The sequence below is a fragment of the Saccopteryx bilineata genome, chromosome 3, assembly GCF_036850765.1.
Source record: "Saccopteryx bilineata isolate mSacBil1 chromosome 3, mSacBil1_pri_phased_curated, whole genome shotgun sequence".
Taxonomy (NCBI): Eukaryota; Metazoa; Chordata; class Mammalia; order Chiroptera; family Emballonuridae; genus Saccopteryx; species Saccopteryx bilineata.
In genome coordinates, this window is record NC_089492.1 from 253,374,054 (window position 1) to 253,401,025 (window position 26,972).

Below are 26,972 nucleotides of genomic sequence, written 5' to 3' on the forward strand. Positions count from 1 at the left end.
GTCAGACAGACTCCCGCATGCGCCCGACCGGGATCCACCCGGCACGCCCACCAGGGGCGACGCTCTGCCCACCAGGGGGCGATGCTCTGCCCCTCCCAGGCGTCGCTCTGCTGCGACCAGAGCCACTCCAGTGCCTGGGGCAGAGGCCAAGGAGCCATCCCCAGCGCCCGGGCCATCTTTGCTCCAATGGAGCCTCGGCTGCAGGAGGGGAAGAGAGAGACAGAGAGGAAGGAGTGGGGGTGGAGAAGCAAATGGGCGCCTCTCCTATGTGCCCTGGCCGGGAATCAAACACGGGTCCCCCGCACGCCAGGCCAATGCTCTACTGCTGAGCCAACTGGCCAGGGCATGTGCCAGGTATCCTAACAATTTTATTTCACAGGGAGGAGGAAATGGGTGTAGCCAGCATCTTAACACTTTTATACATAAAAGAACAGGAACTGGGTGTAACCTCTGCCTCTCCCACAAAGTAGATGACTGCCCTCTTTCCCACCTGATCAGTCTCCTGCCCTGCCTCCTGTCATTCTCATCAATACCCACCATGAAGGTCCAGCAGGTGGGTGCAAACTCCTTTTGCATCTGCATCTGCTAGGACCTATACTGTCATGCTGGCCCACACTCGGCCTTTATCTGCTCATCAGAATTTCAGCTCCCGTCTTCACACGTATCAGTGCTGATGGTGTCTTCTCTTCTTCCCACGCTCCACCCAGGTAAGTCAGTGCTTGTGTCTCTTCTATTCTTGGCAGTTTCAGGCTACCTTTTTCCCCTGCAAACCCAGCAGTGTTCAAGAAAAAATTATGATTTTGTTGATTATCCAGCTTTTCTTGGTTGTTAGGCTTAGGGCAACACTCTGACTTTATGGATCCCATGCAGAAGCCAGAAACCTTTAACATTGTATTTGAATGAGAGGAAATTGTGAATTTTGATGAGGTTTATTCATCATTCTTTTGTTTTTATGGTTGGTTATGTGACCACTCTAAGAAATAATTGAAGATCATATAAATCCTCCTACACTGTTGAACTCAGAGTTTTCCCATCAACCACACTGAAACTGACTGTAAACAAGAGTGAAAGCAGGTGTCCTCATTACCTAATGCAACAGACGGAGATAAGAACACATGAAGTCTCTTCTTTGCAAGATGAAGCTTGTTCTTCCACATGACAATGTAGTCCACATTCAGGACTGGAGAATAAAAGTAGTCACCGAACAGCAGAGTAAACAGGACTCGGAATGTCCCCAATACCATTCCCAATACCTCCAAGTGAGAAAACTTCATTACTCTGCCTCTCACATGCTTCCAGTCACAGGTCCTAGAAAATTGTAAGGGCGTGTCAGAAATGTTCATTAGCTATAGAGAAATAGTTTTCAATGTGGTTTGCACAATGCAATCATCTGGAGAAACTTTAGAAATTACCAATGGCATCTAAAAAAAACAGAACTTGCAGAAATAGAATAGAATGGTGGTTACCGGGGACTGAGGGTTTGGGAGCTGTGGAGATGCTGTGTAAGGGTACAAACTTGAAACGGGAGATAAACTAAGTTCTGGAGATCTAATGCACAGTGTAGCTATTACAGTCAACAAAACTGTGATACAAACTTCAAAGTTCTAAGAGACTATATCTTGATTATTCTCACCACAAAAAAGAAATGACAATTGTGAGATAGGATAAAGATATCAGCTAATACTATGGTGGTAGTGATATTGCAATATATAAATGTATCAAATCAACATATTATATGCCTTCAACTTATACAATATTATATTTTAATTATATCTCAAATTTTATAAAAGAAGGTCACTATAATGAAGAACGCAGTGATGAAATGAAAAAACGCTAAAAACTGAATAAAGTTTGTAAACTAGTTAACAGTTTTTAAAAAATGAATGTTTATCAATAAATTACTGTTCACCCATAAAAAGGAAAGTAAGTACTGGTACTGGCTACAGCATGGATGAAACTTGAAAGTGTTTTCTGCCAAGAAAAAGAAGCCAGTCACAGAAGCCACATATTATATGGCTTTATTTATATGAAATGTCTACAATGGGAAGATCAGTAAAAACATAGTAGGTCAGTGATTGCCAGGAATAGGAAGAGGTGAAAATTGAGAGGCACAGACTCTTTGGGGGTGATTAAAATATTCTGGAATAAAATAGAGGTTATGGTTATACAACTTTGTTAATATACTAAAAATCATTGACTTGTACACTTTTAAATAGTAAATTTTATGTTATATGAATTTATTCTTAATTAAAAATAGATACACAAAACCAAAAATAAATATGTAAGGAAGTAAGTCAGTATATAATGCCAATGGCATTCCCTACTCCAAAGCAGTTCTAAAATATTCCCTAGTTGATTCAAATGTCTGATCTGGATGGAGAACCTGATACAGAGGTTATCAGAAGTGCAAGGTGGGTCTTTCTGTGAGGCAGAGGAGTTCCTGTCCTTTACTGAACAGAGGATCAAGGATAAACCATGAGTTCTAGAGCCTAATAACTAAGGCCTTCTTGAATACATATTATCTCCTTGTATTTTAAAAGTATATTTAAAAGTCTGTCTCAAACAAAGCATACTTCCAACCAGCACATTTTACCCTCATGTATAAAAACTGCTTTCTCCCTTAAGCCATATCTCAAATAGTATTCTCCCCAGGTACATGCTGACCTCTGGGAGAAATACTAAAACTCATTTCCCTCAACTCCCTCATTCAGTCAACTCTACCTTTCAATTCTATGTCCAAATGGTTCTCAAGTCTTTCCAATTCTGCATCATCTGCTCTGCCTCTACTTTAAGTTCTCATTGCACTTGCCCCTGATTATTTTTTTACATATGCATGTATGTATATGTATGTTTTTGTTCAGCATATACCCATATGTGCTTTATAGTCCATGTTTGTGTATGTATAAACAGTCATATGTGTATGTACAGTCATATAGTATATATGCCTATATCATCACTTACACATGTACATATATACATCTATAGGCTATGTAAGCATGTGCATAAAATACATATGTACATTTATTTATATTTATGCAAGCATGCATGCATAAATATGTATAATTTATAAATATGTACATCTATTTACACACATGTATATGCTTATATATGTAGCTATGTACTTTAGTATTATGTATGAATATTATCTGTTATATGAGAATTAGATATGTATATGTATGTATGTGTATATATATATTTAAATATATATTACATACATTTCTTATAATTCAAACCACAGTTTTCCTTTTGTTTCTCTGTAGAACTCATCTACCTCATTCTCTGATCATTATCTTCCACTCCTGCCACAGTAAACTACCTGAAGTTTCCTGAGTTGAACATTTTCTCTCTCAAATGTCTTTCAAGCTGTCGCTCCGTTAGTCTGAAACCCTATTCATCTCCTTCTGTGCCTCTTCTTAAACAGTCTAACTGTTCATCTTATTTCAAGACTCGCTCTCAGCCATTATCACCTCACGGAAGCCTTCCTTGAATGCCTGATCTGATTTTAGTGCCTTTTATTTGTGCTTTCAGTTTCCTTCCTGTCCAAGTACAGTGCAGCATTCAAAATAAATTATTTATTATAGCCCTTGTGTTCAGCACAAGTTACATAAAATACATCAATCATATTGTGTTGCTTCCCTTCGGAGTGAGCAAGTCCTGCTAGTACTTGTGAGGTTAGTACAGTGAGGCCAGGTGCAGCCACTGAAGTCTAACAAAGACTCCACCACAGACTGGAGCAGCTAATGTCCTCGGAATTCCCCTTGGAAAGGAACAGACTGGCAGAACCAGATGCTCGGAGGTGGAGGGCAGGCAGCAGTGAAGAGTTTGTTAAGTAGTCTGCCTGATTCTGGTGCTGTCAGTACTTTGGGTGACTCATCTGGGACTCATTCTCCAGGGACGACGGAGAGCTGCCTGGGGTTCCCTGGTAAGTGTCAGTTTAGGATCAGTTTTCTTTTCATAGATACACATCACCTCTTTCTTCCCTTCCTCTTCCTTGTACCTTCTGGGAGACCTCCTGTCCCTACATGTTAAGGGACTTGATAGATATAATTACAGACCAGTGAGATGGTGTGAACAGAGGTGTCAGTTACCTCTAGGGAAAATCTTTTCTCAATGTTTCTTTGTGGACCATTTGAAACTCACTCTACAGTATTGTGTCACAGCAAACGCTGGGCCCCATCTGCGGAGCTGCTCTGATCAGGTGTGAAGGAAATGTTACTCTGATGCATGCTACTCCCCATCACCTGATCGTAGTCAGCAGTCACCACTGCACAGCGTTCTTTGCAACCCAAATTCCACTTCTCTAATGTAGCTAGCTGAGATGAACAAAAACAGGTAAGGACAAATACCTCATTGTGGAATATTTATGATGAGTTTTAGAATATTATATCTGCTGAATTATTGTCTGTCAAAACATAACATGAATGACTTTCATAAGGCCCTGGCCGGTTGGCTCAGTGGTAGAGCGTCGGCCTGGTGTGCAGAAGTCTAGGGTTCGATTCCCAGCCAGGGCACACAGGAGAAGTGCCCATCTGCTTCTCTACCCCTCCCCCTCTCCTTCCTCTCTGTTTCTCTCTTCCCCTCCCGCAGCCAAGGCTCCATTGGAGCAAAGTTGGCCTGGGTGCTGAGGATGGCTCTGTGGCCTCTGCCTCAGGTGCTAGAATGGCTCTGGTTGCAACAGAGCAATGCCCCCAGATGGGTGGAGCATCGCCCCCTGGTGGGCATGTGGGAGTCTGTCTGACTGCCTCCCCATTTCCAACTTCAGAAAAATACACACACCAAAAAAAATTTAGCCCATACTCAACAGACTAGGAAGGTAAATCAAAAACACTTTGTTTTGCTTAAAATAAAAACAAAATTGACAGAAAAGGGATGAATTAGACACTACTGTTTCTATAATAGAAAAATTGCTGTGCTAAATCTGTTTAAAAACATGCATCTCTTCTTTTTTTCTTTTTAAATTTTACCATTGGTTTGAGAGAAAGAGATTGAAGGGGGGAGAGAGAGAGAAGCATCAACTTGTTATTCCACTTAGTTGTCCCATCTAGTTGTGTAGTCATTGGAAGTTTCTGGTACATGTCCTAACCAAGATGGAACCCACGTCCTTGGTCGGTATGCAGGGAGGGTGCTCTATCTACTAAGCAACCCAGCCAGGGAGACATGCATCTATTCTTTTGTGATAAGATTCACTTGCCAGTCATGTTGAATGTGATTTGTACTAACTTTTACAGTCCTTTGTTAACATATTTGCTTTTTGTCAGAATATTTAAATGTTTTATATTTTTTACAATATACATAACAAAATTTACTATTTTAACCATTTTAAGTGACATTACAATCATATTGTTGAGCAGCCATCACCACCATCCATCCAGAACTTTTCCATTATCCCAACTGAAACTCTGTAACTAATAAACACTAAGTCTGCATTTTTCAAATGTGTTTTAAAAATATTATACAGGATTCTCATTTGAGTGATATTAAAATTTCTGCAATGTTTCAAAGGACATTTACTATTACAAATTCACTCCTGTTAATCTCTTTTTCAAATATCTATATTGGCTTTCATCCCAATTTTCTTACAAATTCCCCTTGGAAAGGTAGGGGAATGGGTGTGAATGGGCAGAAGGGGGCAGCCAATGCAGTCTACCACCTTTGCCTCTTACTTAGCAAGAGTCTCAGCCACAACCTAGTCCTGTCCTTCAGCTTGCTGAGAAGTTTGCATCCTTACTAAAGGGGAGCCCAATCCTATGAGCTATCATATCATGCTGGATATTATTTTGGCCAGATTTCCTGCCTGGGACTTAGACCATCACAATCAATATCATTCATGTGAAGTATCCGGGCAAATAGGTAAAAGTCCTGGATAATAAACATAAAACATTGCTGCTGTGCATCCAGGTGGTCACAAAGGTCTAACAAGGTAATGGTAGCTGCCGTCTTGCACTGTTTATTCTGTGTTTCTCTTCCCTCCAGTCAGTGCCTCAGCTACCTGGGTTTCTTAACCTGATGCGCCCTTCAAATCTTTGTTTTTATGGAGCTAAGCCTTTGGTTGTCTTACCTTTATTTGGTTGCTTCATTTTTGCATTGACTGGGACTATTGATTGGAGGTACCTCCCTGTTCCCTGGATCAGTTTCTCCAATCCTCCAGGGGCCCACCTTTTTGATCTTGGTTTAGAGATATGAGAAATCCCAAAGTGGCCAAGGGACAGCCTCAGCTTCTGATTAGTAAGATCCCTAACACCAAGAAAACCTAATACCTTCAAAAATATGAGGTGAAGAATATAAGAAGGGTGACAAAAATTCTTCAAATAGGTTGTATAAAGCCTTGTAGTGAGTGGATCTCATACCTCTTCCTTGCTCTCTGGTACTATACAGTCTGCATAGTTGGGCAGCCACTAGTTCAAAGCATATCCTACATGTCACAGGGAATCCTCTAGCAGGGGTCCCCAAACTACAGCCTGCAGGCCACTTGCGGCTCCCTGAGGCCATTTATCCGGCCCCCATCGCACTTCCGGAAGGGGCACCTCTTTCATTGGTGGTCAGTGAGAGGAGCACAAGATGCATCCGCATCCTGTGCTTCTAGTGTACTGTATGCGGCGGCCCTCCAACGGTCTGAGGGACAGTGAACTGGTCCCCTGTGTAAAAAGCTTGGGGACCCTTGCATGGCATCGGGTGTCAGCTCCTATATGGTGTCTTACATAATCTTTTATCAGATTCTGTTGTCAGCTATATCTGGATCACAGGCACTTGCTAAGACTAGTGAGTTTCATGGTCTTGATCCCATACTACACTTCCTTTGCTGTAAAATGCATCTGCAGATCAGAGGCAATGTTGTGTGGGATACCAAGGAGATGAATAAGGCACTTTGTACGTATATGAATGATTGTGCATAAAAAAATGCTGCTTGCAGGAAAGTCAGATCCAGTGATAGAGTAAGTGTCTATCATTGTGAAGACAAATTAACATCTCTTCTATGATAGATGCCACCAGCCCACCTGCCAGTCCCCTGAAAATAAAAAGCTGAACAATTCAGCAGGGTGATAGCCATTTGTGCTGACTGCAAGGACATCCATGTTGTTGATCTCATGCTTAGCCTTATTCATGCATGCCCAAACATCTTTGTCCCATGGTTTTGGGTACCAGGATGTCCTCCAGTGCCCTTAACTTGGCTTAAAGACTTTGTGAGGTGGAGCATAGTTGTTGCTCAAACTCTACAACACTTAAAACTAGATCTTGTATCAGTCCTCATAGGCAGCTCTTATGCCAAAGGAGAAGATGTGTGACTCTTTCAGAGCTGCAGTGGAGACCTTGAGGCTCCTCACAAGTGTTCTCAATGGATTATTCATAGATTTTAATTTCCCTGTTTCCATATGTCCATCTTCTTGGGCAGTCCATAGAAGCTGGAAACTCTACAATCTTTATAATTACAATTTTGCTATAGTGACAAAGCTACCGGTTTTTCTTCCCTATGCCCTGCTCTCAACTGCTCTTGATCCCAATATTGGCAATTTGAACCAGTTTGGTGCATGGCTTGCCCATTTGTCTCCTGTAACAATGTTAACTCTGTCCCCCTAAATACATGAACAACCCAACTTCAGACTCACATTTTGAGGGTCTGTTTATGGGAGCCTCTTTCAATAACAATTTCTGTGTCATCCAGCGTTCTAGCAAGAAAGATGACACTCAACTTTGAGGAGCATTAAATAAGATGATTTATAAATGTATGAACGAAGTATGGAGAAACCCTTGGGCAGAGTGCATACCTGGAACTGAAATAGAGGGGCTGTGACTACACACCTAGGCCTGAAGGAATGGGGCAGAAAATAGTAATTAAACCTGAGGGCAGAGAGGCCTACATGGTGAGGATTTTTTTTGTGTGTAGAAATTATGACTTTTCAACAGGCATACAGCTAACCACAGCGACCAAGAAAGAACGAGAACTGAGACAACAGCAGTCTCTCTCTCTTTTATTCCTGCAGTCTCTGGCTTACTTATCTTTACTAAATCTGACTGGATTCCAGAGGGAAGGGAATCCATTGTTGTAATTCTTATAGGTCAGTTTTCTGGGAAACTGAGCATGGAAACTGAATCAGAAGAGCAAACAGGAGATACGAAGAGAAGTTCATGTGCTAGACACACTGCAGAATTCCATAGCACATTTTGGGATGAGAAGATATAATTCCAATACTTAAAGACTTAAAGATCTAATGGTGAAGTCACATACATGTCCTAAAAACTGTAACAGAGTGTGATGTGTATAAAAATGTCAATATAGTAAAAAAACACATACTCAACAATTGCATAGAAACCTTAAATTTGACCCGTTCAAGGCTCAATTGCTTTTTTCTCCATATCCTGCCAAGATTAATGACATAATTTATCTACACACAATCACACATTCTGAAAACCCAGGAGACATGAATATATCTCTCTCTCATTTCTTATGTTCAAAGGCTCATTGAGTCCTACCAGTTGTACAATTATTGTGTCTCTTATATACTGATCTTTCATTGCTTATCCAACTTCATCCACTTGGGCTGAAATATTTGTTACAGCTTGCCATGTGATATTCCTTTCCTGACCCCTCCCTGTTCTCCAGAATCATATTTCAAATATGAAATCTGGATATACTATGCCAAAGATAACATCTTCCTTAATAGCCAGAGAGAACATTTCTATTTTTAATTATTATTTTAGTGAGAGGAGGGGCAGCAGAGAGACAGACTCCCGCATGTGCCCCAACTGGGATCCACCCAGCAAGCCTACTAGGGGAGATGCTCTGCTCATCTGAGAATATTCCTCCATTGCACCTGGAGCCATTTTTCAGCTCCTGAGGTGGAGGCCATGGAGCCATCCTCAGTGCCCAGGGCCAACTCACTTTGGCCAATTGAGCCATGGCTGTGGGAAGAAGAGAAAGAGAGAGAGAGAGAGACAGAGAGAGAGACAGAGAGAGAGAGAGAGAAGGAGGAGGAGTGGAGAAATAAATGGTCACCTCTCCTGTGTGCCATGACCAGGAATCAAACCTAAGATATCCACATGCTTGGCCAATGCTCTACCACTGAGCCAATTGCCAGGGCAGAGATAACATTATTTAAACATTTGTTATGTTGTACTTTGTAAACTGAATATTCAACTAATTTAACTCTATCGAATATGTACTTTTATTATCTGTGTTTTCCAGACAGTGAACTGAGGCACAGAGAGGTTATGTCAGTGACTTGAGGTCACAGAACTGGTAAGTAGCAGGGCCAGGATTTCTTTCTTTTTTTTTCTTTTTTTTTTTTTTTCATTTTTCTGAAGCTGAAAACAGGGAGAGACAGTCAGACAGACTCCCGCATGCGCCCGACCGGGATCCACCTGGCACGCCCACCAGGGGCGAAGCTCTGCCCACCAGGGGGTGGTGCTCTGCCCATCCTGGGCGTCGCCATGTTGCGACCAGAGCCACTCTAGCGCCTGAGGCAGAGGCCACAGAGCCATCCCCAGCGCCCGGGCCATCTTTGCTCCAATGGAGCCTCGGCTGCGGGAGGGGAGGAGAGAGACAGAGAGGAAAGCGCGGTGGAGGGGTGGAGAAGCAAATGGGCGCTTCTCCTGTGTGCCCTGGCCAGAATCGAACCCGGGTCCTCCGCACGCTATGCCGACGCTCTACCGCTGAGCCAACCGGCCAGGGCCCAGGATTTAAATCTGGTTTCAACGCTCTCACTTTTCATCACTATAAAAAACTAAACTTCCATAACACTAGAAATTAAGACTACAAGTATTTTATGGTTCTTATATACTTAGTGGTGCTTATACTTTAGTATTTACCAGGCACAAGTCTGATCACTTTAGATAGAGTAATTCCATTAATTTTAATAATAAATATAATAAGAAATTATTATTCTCCATATTCACAGGTGAAAAATGGAATCAGGGAGAGATTTAGTAACTAGCCTAAACTTACATAAGAAAATAGTAAAGCCAGGATTGAAACTGAGGCGCCATCTTTCCAGAACTATGACTGAACCACCAGGCATACTACCTCTCAGTCCTTTAGGAGCTCCTTGGCCTAGAGAACAGAGGCTCACTTCCCACCCTGGGCAAGTGAGCCCCTTCACAATCAGCTCTCTGCCTTACCCCTGAATCTTACTACACATATATTTTCTTCAATTTCCCTTGCTCAGTAATGGTTCCCTGTGCTAAATTTGATGTGCATCTACACAGCCTTTACACTTTACGAGAAATGTTTACCTCGAAATGTAGACACAACATCACTAGTGAAGCCTTCATGGAGTTTCTTGCTACCATGAGGCTGAAGAGTGAATGGCTCTCTCCAGGGTCCTAAGAGCTGCCCGCATACACAGCGTGGCATTTTCACACTATTGTAACCATTCACCTGTCTGTCCACTCATATTTGTGTGCTGAGTCAATAGCCAAACCTTTATAGAACTGACAAAAAGCCTGCTTCATATTTGACTGTGAAAGATAATTTCATTCTATCCTAGTACCTAATGGCCATATGAGTCAGCTCATCTCTCTCCTATTATGAGTTCTCCAGGAGCAGGAAATTCAGAGGGATTGTACCCACTAAGGGAAGACAGTCATATTTTCTTCTAAAATGGCCACTTGGTTCATCTGTCCAGAAAATAAGGCTAAATCTCTGTCTTAAACTTTTCTGTAACTATTTTTTTTGTTGTTTATTCATTTTAGACAGAAGAGAGAGAGAGAGAGAGAGAGAGAGAGAGAGAGAGAGAGAGAAGGGGCAGGAAGCATCAACTCCTATATGTGCCTTGACCAGGCAAGCCTAGGGTTTTGAGCTGGTGACCTCAGCATTTCAGGTCAACACTTTATCTACTTACTGTGCCACCACAGGCCAGGGTACTTTTCTGTAACTGAATATAACTAATCCTGGCGTATGCTTGGATCTCTGGGACCTGGGAAGATGGGACCAATTTCTTAGATCTGTGTCCACTTTCCCTAGGGAAGCAGCTCACCTGATGGAGTTTACAGACAGGAAGACAATCAATATCTAGCCTGGAGGAAGCAATCCTTCAGTGGGAATGAAACTTATGGCTGGACTTGGTCATATTAGTGGTCATTCTTAACCCTTTGAGTAGTACAAACGTTCATGTACATCCTTGTGCCTCCTGACCATCCAGAGTACGATTGTACATATGTAAGACAACATTTAAAATAAAGGTAAATGTATGTTATTCTTGTTTCCATAAATTGGTTATCAAACAAACATGATTTTAGGTTAATAAAACCGGAACTGGAACTAATTTTATTTTTTTTTAAAAAAACAAAAAACTCACTTCTGGGGGTTAGCAAGCATGAAGAAAAGTCACTACTCAAAAAGTTAAGAGTAGGGTTGCCACATATTAGCAAATGAAAATTATAGGATGTCAAATATGCATACCAGAAAATTATTCACTGTATGGACAAAAAAAGAGAGGTTCTATGGAAAGTAACCTCATAAGGTGATTTCATCATAAATTCTTAACCTGGCATGTCATAGTGGGTAGTCCTGCCACAGGCATATAACTTTTTAGTAAAAGGTTTATCATTACCCATAGGAGCTCTTTTCATTGTTTCTGGTCATCTAAGTTAACACACCTTTGAAATAAGCTGCAACCATCAAGACAACCCATAATCTTGTAAACTATCCTGTAATCTAATTCCCGCCTTGCTTTTGCCCACTTTCATGTATCTTCCTCACATCCCTTTCTTAATTTCAAATGCATAAAACAAGAGGCAAAACTGTTATTCTTTAGAGCATTTGAGATTTTGCTCCCTGGCATATGTTCTCAGTTTGGCTCAAATAACTCATAAAAATTATTTATAGATTTGGGTGTTCTTACATCAGTAACTGATTATTTGATATTCAAATTTATCTGAGACACTTATATTTTCTGGCAACACTACCTGAGAGCTCATTACTGCAGAAAAAAGATATGGAAATATGTGATTTCTGGAACTTCTTATTCCTGCTTTCACTGTTTCAGACCCCCCTCATTTGTTATCACAGGTGTGATGGAAACTACAAGACTATCTCTCCCCAGAGGCTTTGTTGTCATGCTCCTCCTTCAGATGATCTCACCAAGTTCAGGTATGACTTTCTCTCCTACCTGTATGAGCCATGGCGATATCAAGTATGCCTGAAAAAGCAAGAGCCAAACGAAAGGGTCATTTCACAGATATGGCAGGCATCAGAGCACTTTAGCTCTGCTGACCATTGTTTCTCAGGTTCAATACATAGTTATGTGATGAGGACGTGTACCATAGGATCCAGCTTATGGTTGGGAAAGATTAATTATTTCTAACCAGCAAGTCTCCTTTATCATGGAGCTGGATTTGTGTTATGTTCCAGGGAGAAGAAACAAATAAAGAAGACCTAATACTTGCCGTTGAGAACCCAGTATTCATAATTAGGAGACATAGTTTATCTGTTACTTATACAGTGATAAAATGGTTTAGGATATAGATCCATTTTGCAATTCATGTGAGTTATCAGCACAGTAGGTATCACATGAGAAAGGATGGAATAGGTTGGTGGGAACTTGACAGGTGATAAAATTTACATGTGTAAGGAGATCAATCAAAGCAGAAATAAATATAGATTATTTAGAGACAAACAAAAGCTTAAGACAACAACTAGCATAAAACATAAACTTTTCTAGTAAAATTTATTTGTTAGAGAGCAGACATCTAACTGATGCACAATTTTTTGGTGCCCTGTCTTGGGCTGATAAAAGTAATGCTGCCACAAACAGCTTACATATGGGTTTTCACAAACCATGTGAGTGCATTGGTAGAAAATATTGTTGTGAGTAGAACTGCTGGTCAAGGTTATGTGCTATTTTGTTATAATAATGCAAATGTTTTTTCTGAAGTAGTCACCAATGTACATTTCCACCACCAGCATATGTGAGTTTGTCTGGTGGTGTCACTATCTCAGATTTCACAGATATGGCAAGCATCAGAGCACTTTATCTTTTCCAAAGATACAGATGAGAAATACACTTCATAGTGATTATTATATTTTACCTTTTTATTAATGAGTGAAATTAAGTATTTTTCCAAAAAAATGTATTTCTTTTTCTTTGAACTGCCTGCATATGTGTCCTTTGTATTGTTGGTTTTTAAGAACTCTTCAATTTTAAAAATTAATTTTTGGTCTCTTATGCCTGTTCCACATATATCTGACGAGTTTAAAACTGAATTCATTGACTTGTTAATGACTTGTTAATAAATTCATGGTTAATAAATTCAATGACTAGCCTGACCTGTGGTGGTGCAGTGGATAAAGCATCGACCTGGAACGCTGAGGTCACTGGTTAAAAACCCTGGGCTTGCCTGGTCAAGGCACATATGGGAGTTGATGCTTCCTGCTCCTCCCCCTTTCTCTCTCTCTCTCTCTCTCTCTCTCTCTCTCTCTCTCACCTCTCTCAAATAAATAAATACATTAAAAAAATAAATTCAATGAGTTGTTAATGGATCCATATCCATATGTTTTGAATACACAGATTGTTATTTTTGTCTTGTATTATTATTCTACTTTGTAGATTTAAAATCTACCCCTAACCAAAATTTTTTTTCTTCATTGAATTTTTAAATTTTTCTAGACTTTATTTTTGAAAAGTTTTAGATTTATAGAAAAATTGTATAAAACACATAGTTCCCATGTAACTCCATTTTCTTTTTCTAACCCCCCTCCCCAATTTCCACGGTTTTTAACATTTTACTTGAGTATGGTACATTTATTACATTTAGTGGACAAATATTGATAGATTACTATTAACAAAGTATAGGTTTCTGAGTTTTAACAAGTTGTTAAATAAATAAACTCAAATGACCTCTGTATATTGGTCCCATGTTGCTTATGTCTTTGAAGCAGGTTGCAACCCATTAGCTCAAACGTCTGCCATCATCAAACTCAAATTTTTATATATCCAAGTGTTTTAAATATATTTCACATAAAAATATTTTAGCAAATTAATGACTGTCTTCATTGTGTACTTAATGAAACGGCACCCAACATTTGCTAGCCATAGGTAAGCTAAGCCCTCCAACTCTAAAGACCCCAAGCCACTGCTTCCCTTCAGCACTGTCAACTCCCCACTGTGCTAGGGAGTGACGTTACCCAGACACAGAAGACCCCTCTCCAACGCATTTTCCCCCTGAGAGTTCCCTTGCCCTCCTCCCTTCTGGGTGCTGTACTCTGTGCCTCTAGAGCAGTGGTCTTAATGTGTGCACCAGGGTGCACTGGTGTGCTCTAGAAGATTTCCAGGTGCGCCCTATGGTATTCCAGAGAAATATGTGCCTGTTGGCGACCAAAAAACCAACAGGGTTTTTGGAGTTTAGATTTTTGGGGGACAGAGGTATGGGAAATTAGCTGTAAGCTAACAGTCTGCCCAACCCCCCACCTCACTTGCCTGATTAGGTTGCAAAAGGCTGTTAAGCTGTGGTGCTGAATTGTTTACACTACCCCCCATGTTACCCGGAAAGACTAGAGGCAAGTTTCTTCTATCCTTTGTTTGGTGTAAAGTTAAGATGATATGTATGGTGGGGGTTTTCTGTACTCAACACAATTAAGAGTAAAAAGAGAGGAATTCTTCAATGTATTGACGAGGAAATGAGAGTTTGCCTTTCAAATATATGCCCAAACATTGAAGAAATCGCTAGGACACATCAGGCTCATGTTTCTCATAAACACAAGAATGAAAAAACTTAACACATCTGCACTGGGATCTGCTGAATTTACTAAATCTTACTAAGAATGTATCTATATATAAAGATAATATTTTTGTCATTTTTAAATTTTTAACCCCTATTTTTTATGAATTCTAAAGAGCATAACAAAAACTGTAACATAAAAATGTTTTTTAATGTATTTATTTCATTTAATTTACCATAAAAGCACACTTGGACTTTTTTTTTTAATATTTGACTTAATTATTATAACATATTTCTCAGAAATATGTAAATAGTGCACCTACTATTTACAATTATTTGTAGGATTTTAAATGCACCCCGACTTCAAAAAGTTTGAGAACCACTGCTCTAGAGGTTCTCATGCTGGGAGACTGCCAACTATGCACTCTGTCAAATCTTGCTCAAATAAAAGCTTTTTATATGCTACTGCCACCTTGTGGTCACATATATTTCCTCTATTCATCCTGAAATCTTCAAATTTACCATATAAATACACTAGAAAGCCCGGCGGTCATACGAAATGACCGCTGTTCTAGATATTATAAATTGTAATTAAAATGATTTGTGCAAAGGTGTCTGCTAATTCAAACTGAATTACCCAGGGCAGGCGGCGAGGACTCCCCTTTGCTTACTGCCCCACGGGGTTTTCCCCTTCTACTTGCTTAATTGCTTAAAGTAGAGTGCAATGAAGGAAACCACTGGTGGTACATTTCTTAAGAGCCACCACTAGCTCAATAAATAAAGGTGATTTAAATAATAAAATGTTAATTCACATGTCAAAGATCTCTTTGCACACAACATTTCTTGTGTAGATCTTTCCATCATTTTTAAGCTCACCTTGCAGAGGACCATCAATTATTTTTAATTTTATGTCCGTTCTTTCACGAACTCTTGAACAGGCAACATAAAGTTGACCGTGTCCAAATGCAGGCTCAGGTAAAAAAATGCCAACACGCTTAAGCGTTTGGCCCTGAGACTTATTGAAGGTCATAGCAAAGGCAAGTTTTACAGGAAATTGTCTACGTCTCAGTTGAAACAGCAACCCTGTTTAAGATGGAGCCAAATCAATTCTTGGAATGACATGTATTTCACCTTTAGAGGAGCCAGTCAAAAATTTAGCTATTATGACATTATTTTTCAATTGGAGAACCTCTAGTCTTATACCATTGCAAAGACCCCCTCTGGTGTTAAGATTTCTTTACAGCATAATAATTGCTCCAATCTTTAACTTCAATTTGTGAGGTGGCATGCCAGAAGGTGGGACTATTTGAATGCCATGGCAACTTCACCCCATTGGCTAGTACAGTTACACAAGCAACCAATAAGCTATCCGCGACAAACAGACACTTAAGCCGCATATAATAAAGATATTACATACTCACTATTACAGTATCACACAGAATTAATTTACTACTTTAAAGATGCTTTATGCTCCATCTACTCATCTCTTGCTCCCCCTGAAAGTCTGGCAAATATTTTATACATCTGTCTTTACTGTTTGCATATTTTTGCTTTTCCCAAAATGTCATATAGTTTGAAGCATATAGTGTCTTTTCAGACTGGCCTCTTTTACTTAGTAATATGCATTTAAGGTTCTTCCATGTCTTTTTTCCCCTTATTAAATTAAAAAAAAATTTATTTTTCAATTACAGTTGACATACAATATTATAGTAGATTCAGGTATACAACATAATGATTAGTCATTTTTGTAAGTTACAAAATGATTATCCCGTAAGTGTAGTACCCATCTAAAAGCATACATGATTACTACAATATTATTGACTACATTCTCTATGCTGTACTGTACAGTCCTGTAACTATATTTATAACTGGCAATTTGTATTTAATCTATCAGCTTTTTCACTCATTCCTCAACTCACCTCTCATCTGTGGACCTCTCATCAATTTTTCTGTATCTATGGGTTTGTGTGGGTTTTTTTCCTTTCTTTAGATTCCACTTATAAGTGAATTCACACCTACCTTTGTCTCTCCTTGTTTGCCATATTTTACTTCGCATAATATCCTCTGGGTTCATCCCTGTTGTCACACATGATAAGATTTCATTCATTTTTCATGGCTATGTATATATTATTCTATTCTATATATTGATATGTGCCACCTCTTGATCCCTTTTGTCTATTAATAAAAACTTAGCTTATTTCCATGTCTTGGCTATTATAAATAATGCTGAAATGAACATACAAATGCATATACATATTTTTCTATGCAAAGACTTCTTGGTTTGACATAATCACAGTTAAAAAATTTTTTTCCTTGCCCCAGGAGATTGAGAAAACATAACTAGGAGTGATATCAGACAGTTTACTGCCTATGCTTTCTTCTAGGAGTCTTATGGCTTCAGGTCTTACATTTAAGGTTTTAATGGATTTTGAATTTACTTTTGTATATGGTATAAGAAAGTAGTCTGACTTAATTTTTTTTTTTGCATGTGCTTTGTCCAGTTTTTCCAATACTATTTCTCGAAGAGACCATCTTTACCCCACTGTATATTCTTGCCCACTTTGTCATAGATAGATTGACCATCTAATTCTGGGTTCTTTATTCTATTTCAGTAATCTACCTGTCTGTTTTTATGCCAGTACCATGCTGTTTTGATTATTGTAGCTTTGTAGTACGTTTGATATCAGGTAGTGTGATACCTCTTATTTTGTTCTTCTTTCTTTTTTCTTTGTCTATTCAAGGTCTTTTGTGGATTCATATACATTTTTAAATTATTTGGTGTAGTTCTGTGGAAAATGCCATTGATATTAAATCAGTAGATTGCTTTGAGTAGTATGATCATTTTAACATTATTAATTCTTCCTATTCACGAACATAGCCTTCTACTTATTATATCTTATAAAATGTCTTTCTTCAATGTCTTATAGTTTTTTGTGTCCAGGTCTTTTACCCCTTAGTTAAATTTATTCATAGGTATTTTATTCTTTTTTTATAACATTGTAAATGGGATTGTTTTATTAATTTATTTTTCTGATAGTTTGTAATTGATACATAAAAATGCAACCAATTTCTGAATATTAATTGTGTATCCTGCTACTGAATTCTTGATTAGCTCTGGTAGCTTTTTGATGGAATCTTTAGGATTCTTTATAGATAGTATTATGATGTCACTTGCAAATAATGACAGTTTTACATCTTTCTTTCCAATTTGGATGTGCTTTTTTTTCTTATTTGTTTTGGCTAGGAATTCCAATATTATGTTGAAAAAAAGGGGTGGAAATGAGCATACTTGTCTTGTGCCTGTTCTTAAAAAAATATCTTTCAGCTTGGCATGATTGAGAATGACGTTAGCTGTGTGTTTGTCATAGATGGTCTTTATTATGTTGAGGTATGTTCTCTCTATGTCTAATTCACTGAAAATTTTTTATTATAAATGGGTGCTGAATTTTGTCAAATGCTTTTTCTGCATCTATGAATATAGAGGGGCTCCTCAGGTTACAACACAGTTCTGTTCCTACGGCAGTGACATAACCCAAATTTTGGTGTAAGTAGAAACACACTAGCCAAAGAAAGCAACACAAATGGAACACTTGTGCTTTTAACAGTCCAAAATGGCATAGGTAAGCATACTAGGGGATGTCAACTCCCTCACTCATATGTTGCGTTACTGCATATTCTTCTGCTGAGTGCAAACAAACTAGTTTGCCCACATAGTCCATAAGAACAATGCTAACAACATAAGCAGAAACACTCACTTCTCAATTTTTTAAAGTTTTTATGGAAGTGAGCATTGTAAATTAGAAACATCATATGTCGAGAGTCTCGTAATCTGAGAACCCCCTGTAATTGTGATTTTTATCTTTCATTTTGTTAATGTAACGTATCACATTAAATGACTTACGGATATTGAACCAAACTCTTATCACAAGAATAAATACCACTTGACCATTGTGTATGAGAGGAGGGGAGGTAGAGAGACAGACTCCCACATGCACCCCAAGTCACTGGCAAACTCCCTATGGGGCAATGCTGTGCCCATTTGGGGCCATTGCTCCATTGCTCAGCAACTGAGCCATTTTTAGCACCTGAGGCTAACTCACTCAAACTAATTAAGCCATGGCTATGGAAGGGGAAGAGAGAGAGAGAGAGAGAGAGAGAGAGAGAGAGAGAATGAAGGGAGAGTGGGAGGGATAGAGAAGCAGATGGTCACTTCTCCTGTGTTCCCTGACCAGGAATTACACCCAGGACATCCATACACTGTGCTGACACTCTACCACTAAGCCAACTGGCCAGAGCCTGTGTATGATTTTTAAATGTACTGCTGAATTTGGCTTACTAATATTTTGTTAAGGATATTTGCATCTAGGTTCATCAGAAATATTGGCCTATAGTTTTATTTTTATGTAGTGTCTTTGTCTGATTTTGGTATCAGGGTAATGCTGGCCTTGTAAGATGAGTTTGGGAGATTTCCCTTTTCTTCAAATCTTTGTAATAGTTTGAGAAAGGTAAGTATTAACCCTTTTCTGAATGGTAAAATTCACCTATGAAACCATCCAACCGAAGACTTTTGTTTGTTGGCAGTTTTTTGATTAGTGTTTCAGTTTCATTAATAGTTTTCACTCTGTTCAGATTTTTTTGTTGTTTCCTGATTCAGTCTTGGAAGATTACATATTTCTAAATATTAATCTATTTCTTCCAGGCTATTCAATTTGTTGGTATATAACTAATTATTCATAGTATTTTCTTATAATCTTTTGTATTTCTGTAGTGTCAGTTGTCACTTCTGTTTTATTTCTGATTTTATTTATTTGGGTCTTCTCTCTTCTTTTTTCTTATAAGTCTGGATAAACATTTATCAAGTTTGGTTATCTTTTCAAAGAACCAGTGCTTAGTTGCACTGATCTTTTCTATTGCTTTTTAGCCTCTATACTATTTTTTCAATCTAACTTTTATGTTTTATTTCCTTCTATTCACTTTGGGTTTTGTTTTTCTTTTTCTAATTCTTTTAAATATAGGATTAGATTTTTTATTTAAAATATTTCTTGTTTGTTGACATAGGCTTTGCATTTCATTCTTAGAACCACTTAGGCAGTGTCCCATAGAATTTGACAGCATTATGTTTTCATTTTTATTTGTTTTAAGGTAACTTCTGATTTCTTTTTTGATCTTACTGTTAACCCATTCGTTGTTTAGTAGCATGTAATTTTTCTAGTTTTCTCCTAGTAATTAATATCTAGTATCTTACCATTGTTATTAGAAAACATGCTTGATATGGTTTCAATATTCTTAAATTTACTGAGACTTTGTTGTTCCCTAACATATGATCTATCCTGGAAATTTTGGTGTAATGTTCTAAAAATAGCTATTAAGTACATCTGCTCTAATATGCCATTTTAAAGGCCAATCTTCTATGTCTTTTCATGGCAGGATAGCTCATGTTTTCTTATTGATGAATAATATTCCATTGTATGGATGCACCACTATTTATTCACTCACTTATTGGAGGACATTTTGGTTGCTTCCAATTTTTGGTAATTATGAATAAAGACGCTGTAACATTTGTGTGCAAGTTTTGTATGGATGTAATTTCAACTCATTTGGGTTATACCCAGATGCTTGATTGCTACATCATATGGTAAGCATATATACTGCTCACAAAAATTAGGGGATATTTTATTGCTTCATATTCATTTTGAAATACCCCCTATTTTTTGTGAGCAGTATATTTAGCTTTGTAAGAAGCTATTTAATCATCTTCCAAAGTGTTTGTACCAGTGTGTATTTGACCTGCAACAAACGAGAGTTCCTTTAGATCTACATCTTAATCACCATTTGTTATTACTAGTGTTTTGGATTTTAGCCACTTAATAGGTTGTGGTAGTTGACAGTTGAGAACTCTTCACTTCTACTATGCAGTGGCCAACTATTTCTCCATCCTTCCTCAATGAGTGGAGCAGGGGACAAAAATGAGAGTATCTGAAATGGTTCTTATTCCCCACACCTTTATCTACTCAGGGACTAAATATCAACTTAGAGATTTTCATTTCTAAACTGAATGTACATCTGTTGTAACCCAGTTGTGTCAAAAAATAAAACAAAGAATGCAACATCTTAATTTGGGGACACTTGTAGGAGCAGGTGCTAGTGGTCTAAGACATCTTATTGGTGATAGCCAAGAGATTATTGAGGCTATATGTTGAATACAGAATTCATATAATAAGAGAATTGGGAAGTAAATAAATTAGACTTGTAATTGGTGAGAATTTTCCATACACTGCTCACAAAAATTAGGGGATAGTTCAAAAGGAATATGAAGCTATAAAATATCTCTTAATTTTTGTGAGCAATGTAGTTGAAGAAAAATGAGAATTATCCAATTCAAAAAGCACTATGAAGTGAAACTTAATTTATACATAAATTCAGCAGTTAAAATGCAGTGAATCTTAAAAGCAATCTAATAGAAAGAATGTTATCAAGGAAAGAGCAACAATTAGATGGCAGTTTTTTTCTGTTTAACAACAGTAGTGGAAACTGTATTTTCATATTTCTTAAAAGAAACAATTTGATAAACTACCATTCAAGTGCAAAATTAAGCTATTTTCAAAAAAATAAAACAATTTATCTTCAATAAAGATTAAATTGATATAATCTCAGGGAACTAATTATAAATGATCAGTATAAAGGTGTTTTATTAAACTGGGTAATGTAAGTAAATTAAACAGTTTTTTTGTAAAAACAACAAATATTTACAAAAGTTTGCTCAAAATATAGAAAACCATTCTATGTCAATGGTCATTTAAATTAGTAAAGTGGAAAAATATTAAAGAACTATCTAAAAACAAGCTTTGAATTTAGTTATATTTTTGCTCATCTTCAAAATTTTACAGAATTAATTTCCATGTCTTGTGAAGAACTCAAAAGAATAAAGAAAAATAGAAAGGATTTTAAATGATATAACAATGACCATGAATCTAGATATCACAATCTGGAAAAAGAATGCTTAAAAATAGGTATATTTCACTTATGAGTGTAAATTTAAAACTATGAATAAAATATTATTAAATCACACTCAGTAACTTGTTTAAAATGATATTTACTAATTCTTATATTGTACTGATCTCCAAATTGTTCAACTTCATTTATAGAAAAATTGTGATGTAATACCTTATACCAATTATCCTAATAAGGAAGGTTCTATTTATATTAACGGTTTTTAAAATGGTTCAACCTCCATTATATTTTCTCCTCCATTTTTATTTTAACTCCAACTTTCTTCATTCATATACATTCTCTTTCTCTTCTTCCTCAGTTGTGTTTTGGCACTCCTTCAACCATTACTCATCTACATTGATATGCATTTGTCAATTTTTATGAAAAAAGAAACTGTTGAGATTTTGGAAGTATAGTGAACTTATATTTTATTGAGGGAGGGAGATTTAAAACTTTTAAGGGATTAATTTTTCTCATTCATGAAAATTGTATATTGTTTTTTATTTATTTAATATTCTTTAGGCTTAAAATATTGTCATGCATATTGTAAGTGCTTTAATATATTTTATCAATAATTGCTATTGCATTTTTTTTACAGGGACAGAGAGAGAGAGAGAGTCAGAGAGAGAGGGATAGATAGGGACAGACAGACAGGAATGGAGAGAGATGAGAAGCATCAATCATCAGTTTTTTGTTGCGACACCTTAGTTATTCACTTATGGCTTTCTCATATGTGCCTTGACCAGGGGCCTTCAGCAGACCAAGTAACTCCTTGCTGGAGCCAGCGACCTTGGGTCCAAGCTGGTGAGCTTTTTGCTCAAGCCAGATGAGCCTGCGCTCAAGCTGGCAAACTCAGGGTCTCGAACCTGGGTCCTTCCTCATCCCAGTCCGAAGCTCTATCCACTGTGCCACCGCCTGGTCAGGCGCTATTGCATTTTTAACTGTGTCTGATCTTTCATTTCTTTTCTTACTCTATTATTGGATAACTTGTGTCTGGATGTGAAGTATATTTGTCTGGCATGCAAATTTGAGACATGTTTATTTTCTTATTTAAATACTTTTGTATTTAAAATCTTCCCATATGAATCTATAATACTGCATATTTACAAATAAATTAAGTTGAAATGCATACATGAATAAACAAATATATTTTGTTTCTCAACACATAAAGATTTAACATACACCCAAATTTTATTTTCCCTTTCAATGAGTTGTATGGTATGTGGCTTTCTGCTGTAAGGGAAAAAAGCTAACAAATTCATTTAGAAGTTTGTTATAAACTCATATATAATGACTTAGCAATTTTTATCCATTTTTGAGTCTAAATATTAAAAAACACCCCACCAACAGTATAAGAGAAAATAGTCTAGATTGTGCAGAATTCTCCCCTACATAGTCTATCAGAGTGATATTTGAGAGATGCAGAGAAAAAATTTTTTTAATTAAAAAATACACCCATAGAGAATATTTTTGAATTCTAAAGAGATGAGAAGAGAAATCTTTCAAGTGTCAGGGTCAGTGTGGATTTCTTCAGTCTAAGCAAGAATGTTTGGCAGTTGGCCTGAGGCTGAGAGGAAGAACAAGAGTAATGATCACAAATGTTTTTTGGAGAAGACTATTTGCCTGAGCAGATCAGTGAGCCTACATTAAATGATTAAACACTTAGATTATAGAGTTCTTTGTTAAGACTAGTGGAACACTCTCTAACTGGTCTCCGTTTTCCTACTTTCTTCTAATTTTCATCTTAAGTTTATTTAAAGAGAATCAAAGAAAAGGGAAATATTGTCGATCTCTGACAAGATACTAAAATAGTTAGGCAGTCCTTTTTATAGGTGGTATTTGTAGAGAATGTTTAGAACCCATTGATACCTAGAAAGATAGGAACACATATTATCCTTATTAAGTCAAGTTAGAAAATAAATTTGAAATTATTAGGAACAGAAATATATAAGATATATATGCATATTAGTACAATATAAAAATATGGCAGAATGGCCTGCAACACCTCACTGAAAGATGTGAAATGAAGCGTCTGTATATGTTTGTGTAATTATATATATTTATTATAAATGCTGTGTGCATAATTATTTATATATACATACATATATCTATATACATATATGTGTGTGTGTATATATATACATATACATATCTATATTATATATAGATATATGGTGATTCAAATACAAGGTGCCACTTGGCTCATCCTCTCAGTATTCTGTTATCATCTCCCTTCCCAGGATGGTTTACAGTGACCGGCTTACAGGGACCAATCTTGGCTCCACTAGGTGGAGTAGTTGAGCTCAGCTGTCAGCTGTCCCCACCACAAACTGCAGAACACATGGAGATACGCTGGTTCAAGGATCGCTACACACAACCTGTTCACCTATACAATAATGGTAAAGACCTGTATGGAGAAACTATTTCCAGGTATGTGGAGCGGACAGAGTTCCTGAAAGAAGATATTGGAGAGGGTAAAGTGACCCTCAGAATCTTCAATGTCAGTGTTGATGATGATGGGCAGTACCATTGCTTCTTCAGAGATGGTGATTTCTATGAGGAAGCCGTCATAGAAGTCAAGGTCACAGGTAAGGATGAATGCCTTTGAGGTGTTTATGCATCCATGATTCTCAATTCATCTGAAGCTGAATATTAGGAAAATTCTCAATGTTTCTATTTTCATATTACATGGTTAGGTTAACAAGTTCTAATTCATGCATTCCCAGTCTTTGAACAGGGAAGAGTGCAGGACTAAGAATGCAAATTGTGGCCTGACCAGGCGGTGGCGCAATGCATAGGAGTGTTGGACTGGGATGCAGAGGACCCAGGTTCGAGACCCTGAGGTTGCCAGCTTGAGTGGGGGCTCATCTTGTTTGAGCAAAAGCTCACCAGCTTGGACCCAAGGTCGCGGCTTGAGCAAGGGGTTACTCGGTCTGCTGTAGCCCCACTGTCAAGGTACATATGAGAAAGCAATCAATGAACAACTAAGGTGTCGCAACAAAAAACTAATGATTAATGCTTCTCATCTCTCTCCATTTCTGTCTGTCTGTCCCTATCTATCCCTTTCTCTGACTCTCTCTCTGTCTCTATAAAAAAAAAAAAAGAATGCAAATTGTGTCTGTCTGCATACATTATCTTTATCAGCGAGAACTATTTTCCTATGTCCACATACATTGTTAGATCTGTAAACTATGAACAGAATCCTTTCAGGATTTATTACTATTTTAAAAATTATTTCTGACAACATGCTAGTAAAACCTGATTTTGTAAACTACCTAAATCTTTACAATAGTCAATAGTCTCCCTAATAATAATTTTTTTTAGCGTGTGCCCACACATGAGAGAGAGAGAGAGACAGAAGGGGAGGGAGAGAGTTGAGAAACATCAACTTATTTACTTTAGTTGTTCATTGATTGCTTCTCATACGTGTCTTGACCAGGGGGGTCCAGCCAAGCCAGTGACCCCTTGCTTAAGCCAGTGACCTTTGGGCTCAAGCCAGTGTCTTCGGGGTTTTGAACCTGGATCCTCAGTGTCCCAGACCAACACTCTATTCACTGCACCACCGCCTGGTCAGGCTAAATTGATATTTAAATTAAATAAACTTAAAAATCAATCCTCAGTCTCACTGGTCAAATCTCGGGTGCTTAATAGTCTCATGTAGCAAATAGCTATTGTGTCAGATAGAACAAATACCAAATATTCCAATCATTGCAGAAACTTTTATTGGAAGAGCTGCTCTGGCATAACACTTTAAATCTTTATTATTCTTTCTTTACCCACACATTTAGTCAAGTCTTATGTCCCAGGCAATGTCCTAAAATTTTTCAAAAACTAGTTTATGATATGAATCGAAATAAGTAAATCAGAAAAAAACAGGAACTGTATTATTCCATACGTAGGTGGGACATAATAGTGAAACTAAGAGACATTGATAAGAGTGTGGTGGTTATGGGGGGGAGGGGGGAATGGGAGAGGGATAGGGGGTGGGGAGGGGCACAAAGAAAACAAGATAGAAGGTGACAGAGGACAATCTGACTTTGGGTGGTGGGTATGCAACATAATTGAACGACAAGATAACCTGGACTTGTTATCTTTGAATATATGTATCCTGATTTATTGATGTCACCCCATTAAAAAATAAAATTATAAAATATAATAATAATAAAAAAAACTAGTTTATGTTCTCTAAACTTAAATGTACTGCTATATTTTTATAGAATCGTATTTTCTATTTCATGTACATACCTATTATATACAAAAATGTACATATAGAATTTAATTAAAGTTGCAAACACATTTTTATTATTTGTTACTTAGAACTTAGGGCAGTTCAGACATGAGTAATGATGAAGATATAAGAAAAACATTAGGCTATAAATTCAAGAGGACTGAGGTCTTGACAGTTCTTGTTCATTATTATATGTCATTATATCTAGTTATCTATATATGTTCATTATATATGATACATTATATATTATTATATACATCATTATATATGATATCTATATATGTTTATTATATCTAGTCTTTTAGATTTAGGAAATAACCAGTATACTTTTCTTAATTTATTTTTAATTGAATTTTGGGGATGACATTGGTTCATAAAACTATACAGGTTTCAAGTGTACAACTCAAACATCATCTGCATACTGTATCATGCACTCATCACCCAAATGAAAGTCTCTTTTTGTCCTCATTTATCCCCCCTTTGCTCACTTCCACCTGGCCCCCACAACCTTTCCTTCTGGCTATCACCACATGGTTATCTGTGTCTATGAGTTTTGTGTACATATAGATATGTGTGTGTGCTTAATTCCTTCACCTCTTTTTATCCAACCCCCTAAATCCTCTCCCCTCTGACAGCTGTCAGTGTGTTCTATGTATCTATGCTTCAGTTTCTGTGCTGTTTGTTAGTTTATTTTGTTCATTAGATTCCACATATAAGTGAAATCATACGGTATTTGTCATTCTCTGACTGACGTATTTGACTTAGCATAATAATTTCTAGGTTCATTCATGCTGTCACGAAAAGCAATAGTGTCCTTCTTATTTACAGCTGAGTAGTTCCATTGTGTAAATACACCACAATTTTTTTTTGTATTTTTCTGAAGCTGGAAACGGGGAGAGACAGTCAGACAGACTCCCGCATGCGCACGACCGGGATCCACCCGGCATGCCCACCACGGGCGAGGCTCTGCCCACCGGGGGGGGGGTGCTCTGCCCCTCTGGGGGGTCGCTGTGCCGCAACCAGAGCCACTCTAGCGCCTGGGGCAGAGGCCAAGGAGCCATCCCCAGCACCCGGGCCATCTTTGCTCCAATGGAGCCTTGGC

At 37.7% G+C, this 26,972-nt stretch overlaps 1 protein-coding gene across 3 annotated transcripts in view; it reads left to right on the forward strand.

Annotated features, from left to right (window-relative positions):
• Positions 1-528: 528 nt before the first annotated feature.
• The window catches only part of LOC136331179 (putative selection and upkeep of intraepithelial T-cells protein 1 homolog), a 48,149-nt gene continuing 21,705 nt past the window's right edge, over positions 529-26,972 (forward strand). Inside the window, exons 1-5 of one of the 3 annotated variants that reach the window (XM_066269254.1) lie at positions 642-707; positions 3,858-3,922; positions 9,182-9,235; positions 12,005-12,085; positions 23,883-24,230. In XM_066269254.1, the coding sequence (XP_066125351.1) occupies positions 12,010-12,085; positions 23,883-24,230 (424 nt within the window). In that variant the 5' untranslated portion in view covers positions 642-707; positions 3,858-3,922; positions 9,182-9,235; positions 12,005-12,009. Of the gene's footprint in view, positions 708-3,857; positions 3,923-9,181; positions 9,236-12,004; positions 12,086-23,882; positions 24,231-26,972 lie in introns of all 3 variants that reach the window. The other 2 variants (XM_066269252.1, XM_066269251.1) reach the window with 2 other exon arrangements.